Source organism: Sebastes umbrosus, chromosome 11 (genome assembly GCF_015220745.1).
Source record: "Sebastes umbrosus isolate fSebUmb1 chromosome 11, fSebUmb1.pri, whole genome shotgun sequence".
Taxonomy (NCBI): Eukaryota; Metazoa; Chordata; class Actinopteri; order Perciformes; family Sebastidae; genus Sebastes; species Sebastes umbrosus.
The window spans coordinates 14,380,156-14,396,033 of record NC_051279.1 but is presented as its reverse complement, the minus strand read 5'-3'; the positions used below and the strand labels follow the sequence as shown (position 1 = coordinate 14,396,033).

The 15,878-nt window shown below is 39.5% G+C and overlaps 2 protein-coding genes across 8 annotated transcripts in view; one reads left to right on the top strand and one right to left on the bottom strand.

Moving 5' to 3' along the window:
- rasip1 (Ras interacting protein 1) overlaps nt 1-11,146 on the bottom strand; it is a 27,992-nt gene extending 16,846 nt beyond the window's left edge. For all 4 annotated transcript variants that reach the window (XM_037785474.1, XM_037785475.1, XM_037785473.1 and 1 more), the window contains exons 1-3: nt 11,008-11,146; nt 10,278-10,445; nt 2-48 (exon numbers count right to left, since the gene is read on the bottom strand). The gene's annotated coding sequence lies outside the window, so the exon portion shown is untranslated. The remainder of the gene's footprint in view (nt 1; nt 49-10,277; nt 10,446-11,007) is intronic.
- slc2a3b (solute carrier family 2 member 3b) lies at nt 5,336-15,878 on the top strand. Of its 4 annotated transcripts, XM_037785507.1 has the most exons (11): nt 5,912-6,041; nt 6,134-6,291; nt 9,723-9,827; nt 10,316-10,476; nt 11,034-11,274; nt 12,634-12,796; nt 13,010-13,197; nt 14,449-14,553; nt 14,647-14,748; nt 14,839-15,042; nt 15,137-15,878. In XM_037785507.1, the coding sequence occupies exons 2-11, from the start codon at nt 6,268-6,270 to the stop codon at nt 15,368-15,370; spliced, it is 1,527 nt and encodes a 508-aa protein (XP_037641435.1). In that variant the 5' UTR covers nt 5,912-6,041; nt 6,134-6,267; the 3' UTR covers nt 15,371-15,878. The 4 variants fall into 4 exon arrangements, with proteins under 4 accessions (XP_037641433.1, XP_037641432.1, XP_037641435.1 ...); XM_037785505.1 differs by lacking the exon at nt 5,912-6,041 and adding an exon at nt 5,336-5,565 and having other exon boundaries at nt 14,647-15,042; XM_037785504.1 differs by having other exon boundaries at nt 5,911-6,041; nt 14,647-15,042.

Sequence of the window (15,878 nt, the reverse complement as noted above, 5' to 3'; positions counted from 1 at the left end):
CCGTAACATCCTCTGCTTTCTCTGCAATGACTTCATGGCACAAATAGTCTGAAAACAGTACAGGAGATTTACTACATGAACATGTTTCATAGATAAATATTAGAAACAACGTTTGAAATCTATTAAAAAACATAGTATTGATTTGGCCTACATTTCCTGTTCAGTTTTTATATGACAGAACCTTCTATAATACACCTATACTAAAAGATGCAGTATATAAATGACTTCTTAAAACAATAATACAAATGTAGGTTTTGATGAATTACCAAAAAGCATACACAAAGATTCTTGTCATTGAAGTTTATCATTCGGTACCTTAATTCAAAAGTAATATTCAACATTTTCGTGACGGTGGAGGCAGTCAAACAACACTGTGCTTTATTTCCCCCATTACTGTCTCATTCATTTCCTCTCTAAATGAGTATGATTATTATGTCTCATATGTAATCAGCCTTTAATCTTTACCAGGACGTGTTTCATGATACTTGTTTCATGACCTTGAGGGTCTATAGTAACAAGCAAAGGCTTGATTTAATGAATGACATTGGGTTACAGTTTTGTATTTCAGTTACACTATTGACACTTCCGTCCTCAGAGCACAAGAGTTGTAATCTTCTTTTGATTATCATCAACTCAGCACATCCTCCACTGGCAACCGTTCACCTCAGCTATGCTATAATACGTCCTGACACGCCACAGAGGGTGTGTTCCTCTCCTCTGTTTTGATTTGTTAGACCAGATAAATTCCCCCTGGGCCTCAACTTGTTGATGGAAGACTGTCATAGTTGTGGTTGAAAAGTGTTGGACATTATACAGAAACTGGCTGTTAGAGAACTGTGAAAGTTGTGGGAGTATATCAGGTCAGGGTCAATGTGTGTCAACACGATGGCAGGTCAAAAACACAAGGTGGCACTGCTGCACCAAATGTAAACGAGCAACACCTCCAGTAAACCGTCATCACAACGCTCCATCCCTCTGCTGACCCTGAACATTTTTAAAGCAAAAATTTGCAAATAAAATACTTTTTTTTAGTAAAATCTTCAAAGAATAACAAATTCAAACCTTTGGTGTGGTGCACTATTATAGTCACTAAAAGCAAAACAAAGGAAGGAAAAGGCTCTACTTGTTAACTTTATCATTGGCATAATGCCACCGTACACACTGACGTATTGAGCACAAGCTACAGGATGTGGTTTGTAACGGGCTGTGTGTGTGTGTGACTCCCTCCCGTCTAACCGCGTTTGCTCTTTGCAGATGTCCTGTAATTTGATTTGCTCACTCAGGTCAGGTCACCAGAGGAGATGCTGCGGGATCGGTTTCCCTGGCAACGGCTCACGGGGTCCAGATGGGATGTTGGGACAGAGAGGTGTACTTTCCGAAGAATGAATAATTATTGTTGCAAGCACTTAAGGCACTGATCAAACTGAACATCTGCACGTCTCTTTCTCTGTTAGTTCCTTTTTGGGGGGGTTATTTCAAGACTGAAAGAAATAACTGATTCCACAGAAGATTATTACACAAGAAAAGGAAGGAGCCACCCACATTTAACGGGACCTGACGTATTTGATGCAAAGTCATGTGGTCAGTTCCTTTCCTAAGAATCTGACTATCAATGCAATGATCAACCAAACACATTAGAAATGACTCACAAGCAGGCCTCAGGAAATGTGTGGTATAACCATAATTTAGCAATAAAATTCTCTAAGAAATGTAATGTGAGTGGACCTGTCTAACAGTAAGCTTGTTGGTTTTAAGGTATTCTAAAGTATATTAATATGCACAGTATATATACTGTATATAACCTACAGTATGTTGTCATAATGTCATATTCAAGGACATATGTCTTCAGGGTCAGTCATGGTCAGTGGTGTACCTTTACTCAAGCAGTGTACTTAAGGACAAGTTTGAGTTACTTGTACTTTACTTTTCTGCTACTTTATACTTCTCCTCCACTACAAAGGGAAATATTATATTTTTACTCCACTATATGTATTTAATACCTTTAGTTACTTGCAGATTCAGATTAATAATACAAGATATAATCAACAAATAATGCTTTAAATATTTAATGGCAAATTAATCGCATATTTTTTATTTGTTCAAAACATACCTTAAAGGGAGATTTGTCAAGTATTTAATACTCTTATCAACATGGGAGAGGGCAAATATGCTTGCTTTATAAAATTATATGTATATACTTTATTTATTATTCGAAATCAATGAACAACACAAAACTATGATAAATATAATCCAGAAACCCTCACAGGTACTGCATTTAGCATAACAAATATGCTCAAATCATAACATGACAAACTGTAGCCCAACAGGCAACAACAGCTGTCAGTGTGTCAGTGTGCTGACTTGACTATGACTTGTTCCAAACTGCATGTGATTATCATAAAGTGTGCATGTCTGTAAAGAGGAGACTCGTGGGTACCCATAGAACCCATTTACATTCACATATCTTGAGGTCAGACGTCTTTGAAAATGGCCATGACAGTTTTTCCCTTCGTGACAAGCTAGTATGACATGGTTGGCACCAATGGTTTCCTTAGGTTTTCTAGTTTCATATGATGCCAGTATTTAAAACTGAGCCCACTACAACCTAAACATCGCAAGTTGCGATAATGCGTTAAAGAAATTAATGGCTTCAAAACAAATTTGCGTTAACATTGACAGCCCTACTTATTAGTTACTATTAATGTTACCTGGCAGTATATACAGTAAATAATAAGCCCACCTTTAACAGTTGCAACATTAAAGTAATGCACACATGAATGTATCTACAGGTATAATTCAATCATTCATTCATTCATTTAGACTTGAAAATACTACTAAGACTTATTTGTAACGGAGTATTTCAACACCACTGTGGTATTACCACATTTACTTAAGTAATAGATCTGAGTACTTCTTCCACCACTGGTCATGGTTTAGTTAAAGCTGAGGGCTCTGATTACCTCCAGGAAACACCAGTTCACTCTTTCCTGTTTGCATCATAGTGGCTAATTTCTGATGTGCAACAGCAGTTTCATAATGAGCCACAGAGATGAGTCAAAATAAGTGCACACAGGCGTCACCTGGATGCATTATTAAAATAATCTCCCTTTCATGAGGTCAGATGCTGTTTTAAAACTCATACTGGATACATTTTACTAAGTTGATCATTAAAAGAGGAACATAAATTAATGAATAAATGAATAATCAATATGTATTTAGTTTTGATGACAAAATAATCCAGTTTCCACTCATTCGGCTCAGGACTAAATATGTGTATTTATGTCACATAATATTGCTCTAACTTGACTGTTAGATAGGATTGTCAGTATTAACCCTAAGAGACATGCGGGGCCGGGGGTGACCTTGACCGACTTTACTGTCTTTCAGGGGCTCTAGCAGGTTTTAGGGCTGGAGTGAAGCTACGGGTATCATATGAAACGAGAAAACTTAAGGAATCCATTGGTACCAACCATGTCATGCTAACATGTTGGAAAGGAGGCTAAATAATGCTCCAAAGTTGGGCTAAATTTTAGCGTGGAAAAGGGGTCCCTTGACCTCTGACCTCAAAATATGTGTATGAAAATGGGTTCTATGGGTACCCACGAGTCTTCCCTTTACAGACATGCCCACTTTATTATAATCACATGCAGTTTGGGGTTAGGTCATAGTCAAGTCAGCACACTTACACACACTGAGTTTAGCATGTTATGAATTGAGCATATTTGTTATGCTAAATGCAGTACCTGTGAGGGTTTCTGGACAATATTTGTAATTGTTTTGTGTTGTTATTTGATTTCCAATAATAATTATATACATACATTTGCATTACAGAAGCATATTTTCCTCTCCCATGTTAATAAGAGTATAAGATACTTGACAAATCTCCCTTTAAGGTACATTTTGAACAGATAAAAAAATGTGTGATTAGTTTGCGATTACTCGCAATGAACTATGGATAATCATGCCATTAAATATTTCAATAAATATACAGCGCTAGTTTTAGTTAGTTTTCAGAGTGCATTTGCTAGTTTTAATTTAGTTTCAGTTTTTCAGAAAGGTTCAGTTTTAGTTTTTATAAATTTAGTTTTATAGTAGTTTTTGTTTTTGTTTGGGCCAGGTATAATATCTCAGAAGTACGTAGCTACATATACATACAAAATACTTGGTTGGAGAACTGTGTAGGAATTTAGTGTACGATGTGAGGCAATTGCAACATATCGCCATCTGCTGGTCCTTCAAGTCCGTTCAATTTCTGTGGTTCAATGTCACAAGAGTTGACGGAGATTCCTGCCGTCTCCTTTTTCCGGTAGTGATATATTATAGCTAAAAAAAAACTAAAACTGAAATGAATTTATATTCATTTTCTTTAGTTTTTTTCCCCAGGCGATAACGTTTCAGTTTGGTTTTTCTTAAAGGATATAGTTTATATTTAATATGAGTTTACTAACTTCTCTTTTTTTTAAAAACTATTTTCATTTCTTTTTTAGTTTAAGATAATAACCCTGACCAACACTCATAATTACTCACTCATTTATTCCTGCATATTTAAGAGAGTTTATAGTACTGATCAGGGCTGTAGCGGCCACTGACGACACAGAGGTCATGTCCTCAACCTGGGAGCTAATTCCAGTTTTTGAACTCTACATATTTTAACTGACTTCTTTTAGACCAACCAAAAAAAAGAGTTCATGTTAGGAAATAAAATGTACAGACAATTGAATTGAACATGTAACTGAGCCTTTTACATTAATTTACAGAATTTTATTTTTGATATGTGGTCAAAATCTTCTGGAGTGGGAGGGTCAAGACGATTACCAAACCAGAAAAAACATGTTCATATTGAACGTTAAATGCTAAACTGTCACCCGAATCCAAGAACAAACTCATGTCCAAAGCTTCCAATTAAAACCGTCAATGAAAATCTACTAAAAACAAAAAAATAAGAGCCCAACCTGCTCCCAAAGTGGATTTAGAAATGAACCTGCTTGTGCGTATTTTCCTGGAAAACTTGTCAAATTCCAGACTGGGATTTAGGTGGGCTGTGAAGATTAGACATAGTTGATGAAGAATTAGGAGGGCTCCCCGTTTGTTCACCACCCACTGAGCCGGTCTCATGATTTCTGCATGACCAGGCTTTGTATCTGAACTCCGTGCACATTGCCTTTTGTTCTCGCGCCCCCGGTGGGCAGCCGACGGGCCAGCAGCAGCACAGAGACTCCTTTCACCGGCACCGTTTGTTCTCCATCTCTGCTCCCTACTGTACGCTCGCCCGAGCACGTCCCCCCCTTTCTTCAGCTGAGAGGAAATGCATGTGCGCTGTTGCCACCAACATTACGACACGAAAGGAGTGAAATCAAAGTGACTGTGCTGGGTGGGAAATTTTGCATGCGCCTTTTACGCACAGGGGAGCTTCCCTGTATGTAAAACAACAACGCTGAAACGTGGTGGTGAACTTGTTCCACTTTTTTTATAAAGAAACACAGACAGGAAGGAGGGCTGAACATTTGTCTGAGCAAGCACAGCTGGACAGGACTGATTTACTGGATACACAAATCTCACATAACGGTAAACAAACATTTATTATTAACCCTGGTGATTAATTCAGGTGGTTTGTCACTGTCCAAACAATTGTATCCACATGTTAATTCCATGCCTTTATTGTTATTATCACATGGTTAATTATTAAACTAACCTTTTGCACATGAGAAAACATGTTTTAAATCAAATCTGGTTGATCAGTAGAGCATCATCTGCAGCTTTTAAAGTCTCTGCAGTCCGATTGAGATGATGTTTTATGCTTTGTATTGATAAAAATAAGTAAAGCGACAGTAATTTAATTTGAAAAGAAGAGTTACATCACTTCTTTCTCATTTGAGTTCATGATTAGAGAGAGAGCAGAGGAGGAGGAGTGTGAATACAGAAGCGGAGGGAGGGGTTTGCTGTCATTTTGGGGACTGACTCCTGTTGAATTCAGTGAGTGCAGAAAAGTGCTCCACTCTATCAACTTCTCTTTTAGGTCTGTTGGTTTAAGATCCTTACTGGTATGATCTGCAGGATAGATGCTCAGATTCTTAAAACATGTATTCTTTATTCATTTAATTAATGTCACATATTGTCTCTTGTGTATTTTCAGGTTTGTCTGCTGACTGTTTGCACAGAGGTGTGTGTGCATAAAGGATAAGAGGCAGCTACGTCTAAGAAATTTCAGTCTGCTATCTGAAGAGTTCCTGTAGTTTCCTTCTGAATATCTTCTATCAAGCAGCAAAAATGGAGCGGATGGAAGACGAGAAGGTAAATATCCTACTTCTATTAGGTTGCTGGTGTTGTTCTGACATTTATTTTACTAGTTTAAAACCTGCACGTATGATACTGCTGCACAGTTTCTGCACATTACTGTAATCTCCTCAGACACAAACACATTCATTTAAGATGTCTGTTATAACTCCCAGTGGTCCCTGAGGAAGAGTGCCAGCCATTTTGCCATTGTTAGTTTATTCGGAGCCTGTTTTGTGCCAACACGTCCTAATGAATGAATAAGAGTGTGGTATTTACGAGTCACAGGCTGCCGATTCTGTATTTTTCCTCTCTGGCAAGAGCAGGGGATGGGCTGAGACTCTATCAGATCAGGAGATGACTAAGACAGAGAGAAAGAGTTGCAGACTGGAGGATGGCAAGTTTGAACTTGAGTGTTATTGGTTTTTTTGCATTTAATTGCGTCTACCCTGGAAAGGTGAGATGAAGGAATAATAATATGACGACGAGAGACAACTTGCAACTGCACAAATAGGACAGAGGGAATAGCGATAACAGGGGATCTAGTGTTATTAATCAAATGGTGCACTTTGAATTTGAATGCATTATAAAGAATATCTAAAATGAATTTGCCTGCTATCATGCATCTTTGCAAACCTTCTCTGTGGTTTGTCTTTTGAAACATACAGTTACTCAATTTTCATGGCTGTTACTTAAGGTTTACACATCACGTGTGCTGATGTAACTACCCACTAAGCCACAACGAATACTAGCATGCACTCCAAAAAGCCTTGAGCAAAATGTATGCACAAAATCATCATAAACAAATATGGATCTTACGTAATGTACTTTTTTCCTTTTGGATGTACGGCACTGAAGAGAAAAGCGTGTGAAAAACGTGTGAAGAGAAAAATTGCAGCAAATGTCACATTTATTTAAAAAAAAAGAGACAAGAAAAGGTCGGTGCAATAGTCAAAAAACAGAAAGGGAGACAGAAAACTAATTTTCTAAAACGGGTAGGACAGAGAGGTTTTGATTAAGAGAGAGACGGGGACGAAGATTGCAAGATGACATGAATGTGGAAGTTGAGTGTCGAAGAAAAGGTGTGTCAATCCAGAGTCGTCCTTCTGAATATTGAGAGAGACGATGAACTGTTGAAACACAGGAACTGCATGTGGTTTGGAGTAATTTGTTAATATTTCTACATCATAATTTAATATTAGAGGGAATATTAACCAAACATAAGAGCAGGAAATAACCACATTAAGAGAGTAAAGTGTAGAAACTGCAGGCTTAAAGTTCATTGGACAAGATCCATTTAGTAGCTGTTCTGGTGCTTTCAATCATATCACATGCTCTTCATGAGCAATTAGAGTATCACAACTGTCATTGAAATGTTCACACGTCCGTATTTTCTGAGCACTTTTAGTAATTTGAGTAGTCAGTATTTGTATTACTGTTTGGTTGTGGTTACATATTGATCATAACGTGTCATACAGTATGTTCACATTTAACCAGCATAGGTGTTCTACTACAAAGTACAGTATATTGTAGTATACAGGTGCAGATATTGAGCAACATTACTGTATATGTTTGGCTACACTAGAATTAATACGTTCCTGTGCAACCACAATGTCTCACAACATGCTGATACAACTTCTGAGTCCCACGCATTCAATTCACAATATAATGCTCATCGGCCAGTCGGCCACTCCCTTTTTAGAGTCGCAGTTATAGCAAGAAGCTTAAACAATGCAATCGTTTTGTCTAAATCTTACTCAACATTAGCACGTCTCTGCAGATGCAATTGGCATATACCGCCACAAGCACAAACACGTGTACATACACATATGCACACATACAACCACACCCCCACATGCAGATTTTCTTCATCAAATCCCCGTTAATGCAGCGCTACACCCCACACAGGCATGTTTTGAACCCTCCAGGTTATCTGAGATGATCTTGTGCCAAAAGTAAAACATGGCATGCAATAAACTTGTAATTACATGTTAATATTCTTAAATGCTAGATCACTTTATTTCTTCATCTTTATCATGCATTTACTATATAACCAGCACTCTGTATTTCCCCGTCACTATTATTACGTCTTTATCGTGTATGCAGCACTTCCTGTGTGCCAAACTGTCAAGATACTCTCTGTCCGTCAGATACAGCTCACATGACTTTAACACAGTGCATTCAGCTAGTTTTAATCCTTATTATGACACACGGTCACGATGCTCCCACAGAAACGCACTGTGGCTTGATTACAACTGATTATCACTATCTTACTGTGGTAGTGAAATATTTCTAAGTAATGAATCCCTTCATTCTGTGTGGATTTAATGGGCACCTGATAAGAGCAGCCACACATATGATGTACTTACAGCACATTTTTCTTATTTCATTATCAATAAGGAACCTCAAGTTCTCTGTTGAATCTCAGTTATTCAGAAAAAGGAGCAGGCTGATCAGATAAAAGAACAGACAGTTTGTTTCAGGAGAGGGATTGCCCTTTGATTTCAGTTTTCTTCCCAATGAACATACTGTTTCATGACGTTTGAGAAGTCTCTTATTTTATCTGCACAGATAGTGATATCACGTATGGTAAAACATTGGGACAAAGCTCATTGTGTCGGTTTTCTGACTTGAGTCTGATTACAAGTTGTGCAAAACAACTTATTAACTCGCACCAAGAGTTTCACTGATATAATTGAGTTAGTGTTGAAACAAGAGCGGATTTTGCAAAGACCGGATGATTAAAATGGATTTCCTTTGATTAATGAGCCTATTTGGACCTTTAGACTCTGGATGCAAATAATAACCTTCTCAGAAAGTTGGTGTGTTACTTTAAATGTAGAAGAGACGTAGAGTTGGTTGTTGAATCAAAGTGAAACTTTGATTGGGGATTTCCATTTTTGGCATAGCGCCTCCACATAGTAGACTTGGAGCTACAACTTCATTTAAATCAATTACTCCGTTCAGCTCTGCTCGGTTGGATACTTCTGCATATTGAAAATGTCACTCCCCAACATGCCCTGCCATGTTGGGATTACTGTCAGGTGTATTAGCTTGTTATTATGAGCTAAACCCACTTTAATTCTGAAACCAGCAGGAGGAAAAAAAAACACTCACAATAGGATTCAGTCTTATTCTCTCATGGTGTCTTTAGCTACTTAGCTGAGAAATACCTCAGAGCTGCAAGTCATGGAGCATGTGCAGTGTTGTAACACCTCACAGCAGTGCTATGAGTTGCTAATGCAGGAAAGCTGCAAACAAGGAGCGAGAGCAGATGCAGAAAGGCTCATTGTTTGTGTGTTACCAGTGTCACTATAAACAACAAGAGCTTTGTAGAGCCAGGGACAGGCCATGTCCACCACACAAACTGATGGCGTGATTGTACATAAACCCCATCCGCTCATTGTTTTAATCTTTCATATGTCTCATGTCTTTTTCTCTCACAACAGCCGAAGAAGAAGGTGACCCTTTACCTCCTCTACTGCGTCTCTACAGCAGTCATCGGCTCGCTACAGTTTGGCTACAACACCGGGGTCATCAATGCACCAGAGCAGGTGTGTGTGTGTGTGTGTGTGTGTGTGTGTGTTTCTGAATGTGTGTGTTTGCTGAGTGAATTCTTGTAATGGACGTTTAGTGTTTTAATGTTTCATGACAGCGGGGACAACCAACAAGAGAGAAGGATTAATAATAGATGCAATACCATCTCTCATTTTCTGATGTGAATATTGTAATAACTAAATTGACACTCTTAATTGCCATTTTGCAAATCCTTTTAACACCTTTTTATATGTTGTTTTTTCTGAAACTGGTGTTGCAAGGAGGCATAAATTAGAGTTATAGTGCTAGACATGACATGTCTGGTCTCATTTGTGACCACAACATTGCAAGGTTGTCATGCCAATAGCTGTACTGCCCCCATGTGGATGTGTCAAAAAACTCACACATCAAGCACAACAAGCTCTTTCACATAAAATACAAAATAATAAAATAAAATAAACACTTACCACTTCTAATCCCACCGCTCTTCTCTGTGGTTTGACAGAAACTGCGTAGGTTTTTCCAGAATGTGTCCATTGACCGGTACGGGGAGCCCTTCAGCCCGGGAGCCAACACCATGGTGTGGAGCTTTGCTGTGGCCATCTTCAGTGTGGGAGGCATGATCGGGTCTTTCTCTGTCGGAGCAATGGTCGACAAATTTGGCAGGTGAGAACATCAGGAATTAAGTGTGGTGCAGGAAATGGTTCAATGTAAGATGACAGAGCAACCAATCATCAAGTCCTTTTCAGGATTGTTAGTACACTTTTACAGAATGTGACTAATCTCAGCATAGCTCAATAATAGTTATTTCTTTTATTTCCTTTGATTATTCAATTAACAGAAAGTTATTTGGCAACTGTGAAAATAGAATAATAGTTTTAGTAATTTATCAAGCAAAAATGGTCTGGTTTCAGACTTTTAAATTTGAGGATTTGCCGCTTTTCTGTTAAATCTGACAGGAAATGAAAACTCTTTGGTTTTGGACTGTTGGTTGGACAGAAAAAGACATGAAGGCTTCACCTTGGGAGTCTGGAAAATTGCAATAGACATTTTGTTATTTTTAATTGAGATATAATAAAAGCAGATTAACTGATGATAAAAAATAATTTACTGCAGCCCTCATTTCCTTATGTACACTATTCAAACATGCCTCTTATAGTTGTAGTTTTCTCTTTACTCACTCACTCACTTACTAACCTTTCTTCCTTGTCTCTCTCCACCAGGCGTAAGTCCATGCTGCTCAATAATATCCTGGCTGTACTTGGCGGGGGTTTCATGGGACTGTCGGGTGTGAGCAATTCTTTTGAGATGGTCATCGTCGGCCGGTTCATCATCGGAGTGTTCTGCGGCCTGTGCACGGGACTGACACCCATGTACGTGGGCGAGATCTCTCCCACCGCTGTCCGAGGAGCCTTCGGCACTCTGCACCAGCTGGGTGTAGTTATAGGCATCCTGGTGGCACAGGTATGATGTTGTGATTATATTATTGATGCTTTTTAGCTTTGGATTTCTGCAGAATAATGTGGACTAAAGATATCAGCTTGAACAATTTCATGTTCATCAAAATTAAAACATTGCCCAACTCTTCTACAGAACACAATGCAGTACTCATTAGAGCGGTAATATAAAGTAAACTAATATAAAGTCCATTGATCAGTCATGTGACCTACAGATCACCATACAGTAAATACTAGGTATACAAAACAACATTCTCATTTCATATCATTTTTTTAGTAAAAATATTCCCACAAAATGCCCTATCAACCAAAAGAAACAAAATATAACATAATGTAACATTACAAACATTGTTTCATGTTGTTTTTTTTAGCAAATAGAACATTTAATTTTAACCAATCAAATGGTAACAACACAAAGCAATACATATTGTCTTCATCCAAAATCACATACTATTCACACCCAATATGTGCATCGTTCAACATACTTTGTAATTTACCTCGTCACTTCCTGAGAGCCTCCTCGCAGGTTGGAGACACGTTTCCATGGTAGCCTGTACCAACCCCATGTGACCAAAATGATGATTTGTGAGAATCATAAAGTCTGAATCATAGATAGTAAAGGTTGCTGACCCCTGGTATAGTAATACAAGGCAGTACGTGTTTAAAAAGAAAAAAGTTCCTACAGCAGAAAAGGCAGGAATGTGTGGTGATGAGTCTTAGTAGCATTCCAGTGTTGAACTATATAATTTAGGGAGCCGTTATGTGTTACTGGATATTGATGAAGAAAACAAACTGTGCAATGAAAACAGGGAGCTGTTTCTCGCAGATGGAAAAAAAAAACTAATAAAAGTGTATTTCTTCTGAAGGCACATCAATATATAACCCCCAGCCCTCTGAAACAACAACATAAAGAAAGGAGAAGAGAAATTGCATCTTAAATATTGCACCAAGTTCATTTCTGAAATGAGATTCTGTTTACGACCATATTCAGCTACAACAAAGTGGAATCTTATACTTATATTTAAGTTGAAGCGTTATTGATGTTACAGAGCTGCCTGTCAACGTCTGTTATGAACATTGTCATCACTACCGCATTGCAGTGTGGGATATTTATGCTGATGTAGTGTCCAGTGTTTGCATACTGTAATGTTTCACTGGAAATAGTTTACAATTTGGGTACTATTGGTTTCATACATACTAAAAAAAAAATCGGAATACTGTTTTACCGTACTAAATAGCATGTTAGTATAAAATTTTGAACGCAACCATACTGCATTCTTTCAACTTTAATGGACTGTAGAGTAGTGTGAGTCCATTGTACGTCATGTCATGTATGTCATCCCTGTATCTTAACTGTGTATTTTAGATCTTTGGTCTGGAGTTTATTCTTGGCTCAGACTCTCTGTGGCCTCTGCTGCTGGCTCTCACCATCCTGCCGGCCATACTGCAGAGCATCATGCTGCCCTTCTGCCCTGAAAGCCCCCGCTACCTGCTGATTGTCCTCAACCAGGAGGAGGAGGCAAGAAAAGGTCAGTTTTGAGACATTATGCCAAACAAGATGGCAATATCAGGTTTTAACGAGACTGCATCTAGAATTGCTCTTGCATTTTTAATGATCCGAGGATTGAAGCATGGCCCTGTGATTTAATAAAATTTCAACCACATGATGTTCCAGCCTTTCTTTACATCATATTTGCACAATAATGTACTTACTTCCTCTCTATTCTTTCATCTCTCTGTAGCGCTGGTGCGTCTGCGTGGCACTGAGGATGTGAGTGATGATATTAAGGAGATGAAGGAAGAAGGAATGAAGATGTCCATGGAGAAGAAAGTGACCATCCTCGAACTCTTCCGCTCCCGAAACTACCGTCAACCAATCATCATCGCTATAGTCCTCCAGCTCTCTCAGCAGCTGTCTGGCATCAACGCTGTGAGTGAACACCGTATCCTATAACAGAGCACAGCGTTAGGGATATGATTATCAAGTGTCAGCCTAAGTCACTTATATATGAATCTTTAAAGGAGCATTCACTGAAATTATACTAATGTGTGTGACAAACACATGACGAGAGATGCTTCTTGGCTCCAGGCGATGTTAGATTGAGTGAAATAATTTAAGCCACTGAGGGTCAATGGAAAGAGACAAGCACAGCGGTATTTGATAGGCATTTTGCTAATAAGGTCATTTCACCAGGCTGACTAAATGTGTTAGCGTTCCCTCGTCTGACCTGACAATCACAGTGACGCTGCAGCAGCCTGCGGCTTAAGGCTGCAACATCGATCGAACTCTGACGGATATATTAACACTCATGACCTGTCTCACTCACCAGCACAGCAGCTAGTGGAGTCGAAGCTGCTCTAAACAATATTTATATATTACTGTTACAATGGATCAAATGACTGCATGTCATTTTCAAGGAATAGCTTGTAGTAACAAACCCATCAGTAATTATAACCCAACAACTCTCATCAACTCTACAGAGCATTGTAGGGTCTTTCAGCTCACTGTTTTGATTTTATGTCCCAACAACAGACAGACAAAGTTAGTGACTAGCTGGCATAGAAATATAAAGAGTAGAACGGACATTACCATTCATTCAATGTAGCAGGATGGTCAGAGCTGCGGCCATTTTTATGTGTACCGTTGGCGTTGCCATTCCAACCATTATAGCGGGCAAACCTAACTTCCGTATAAACCGACTTGCGGCAAGTTGTGGACTGACTCGTGCCGGCGTGACGTGTAAGACAACAGTGTCGGCATTAGTGTGTGTGCGTGCGTGTACCGCCCTCCTCGGTGTGCCCATGTGTGAACAAACCGCAGCAAAAGTGCCCTCTTTGATGCCCCTATGGTAGATAAATCATGATGAAGTGCCCTTAAAATTTATAAAAACACGATGCAGTGCCATATAGGCTACCCTACATGCTAGAAAACTTTCCCACTGCGTGCAGCTGGTGCCCCTCAGACAGCCTGAGTCGGCCACTGAGTCTTATCAACTCTAAAAAGGTGCTAATATGTCAGTGTTGTGTTTGAAGCTTGTTGCTCTGCCCCCAAGTGGCCAAAAAAATCTATTAGTGTAGGTTTAATGTGATGTTTTACAGACTTTTAAAGACTACATTAATTTTATTCACTGAAATAAATAGTCACTCATAGTAGTAACTCTTCATCTTTCTCCCCCTCCAGGTGTTTTACTACTCTACAGGTATATTTGACACAGCTGGAGTTACTCAACCTATCTACGCCACCATAGGAGCTGGAGTTGTCAACACTGTGTTTACTGTCGTCTCTGTAAGTGTCTGACTACACCTTTGGTGTCTCAAGAAAAGGCAAGTTTACGAGTAATTGGATTATTAATGACTTTTTTTCTTGCTTTGACTCCAGCTCTTCCTGGTTGAACGGGCGGGAAGAAGGACATTGCACCTGATTGGTCTGGCTGGAATGGCTACATTTGCCCTCATTATGACGATCTCCCTGTCTTTGGTGGTGAGTGATGTTTGCACGATTCCTGTGAGCTTACAAAAGTGTCCCTGTCGCTCCCTCATTACATCTTGTCCTCATTCTCTCTCTGAGCAGAAAACTAGCCCAAATCTGAGCTACTTGGCCATCGTGGCTGTGTTCGGCTTTGTTGCCAGTTTTGAGATGGGTCCAGGTCCCATCCCCTGGTTCATCGTGGCTGAGCTCTTCTCCCAGGGGCCCCGACCTGCTGCCATGGCCGTCTCTGGTTTCTCCAACTGGACCGCCAACTTCCTGGTGGGGATCGGTTTCCCTAAACTGGAGGTAAGGACAACATTTACTTCACTAAACTCTTCACATGTACGTGCAATATGAGTTTTGTCATGTAGTTACAAACATCTCTCTCTTCCTCTCTCAGGAACTTTGTGGTCCTTACGTCTTCATCATCTTCATGATCCTCCTCATCTTCTTCTTCATCTTCACCTACCTGCGAGTGCCTGAGACCAGAGGAAGGACCTTTGATGACATTGCTCAGGGATTCGCTGCCACAGCAGGGAAACCCCCTGCAGAGGCTGAGGCGGTGGTCACGGAGGGAAAAGAACCTGCTCCCACGTCCCCCACAGACAAGGTTCCCATGGTGGATCTTCCTTAGAGAGAAGAAGGAAGACTCAGGGTACAACACAGACAACAGGGTTCAAACACATAGATATTGTAAGGAGTTATATTTCATAAAACACAAATGGTGAAAGAGCAGCGGGGTGTGTTTAGAAAAAGCCAACTAAATACAGCGTTAAAGATTCCCCAGTCACTAAAATAATTGACAGACTTCTCTGTAATCCTGCTTTAAACGTCGGCCAAACTTAACTGAATTACCAGTACTTAATATTTGTTGACATTCCCACTGCCAGCTCCACGCATACTGCCATATAAGAGGATCAACATATGTTCAGTGTTAGCCTAAGTCCCAGGTCTTCAGCTACCCCCATTGGTAAAAGGTTGTGGGATTTGGGGGTTTTCTGTATTGAGGTCAAGCTTGAAAAGCCGGTTTTGGAGCCCGGTAGTTTGACCCAAAAAAAAAAAAGACTGACTTGCTGTCCTGTCTGCCTGCCTGATATGCCTTGCTGCCAGGGGGAGGGAGCCATGTTGTTCTCTTCTTGACT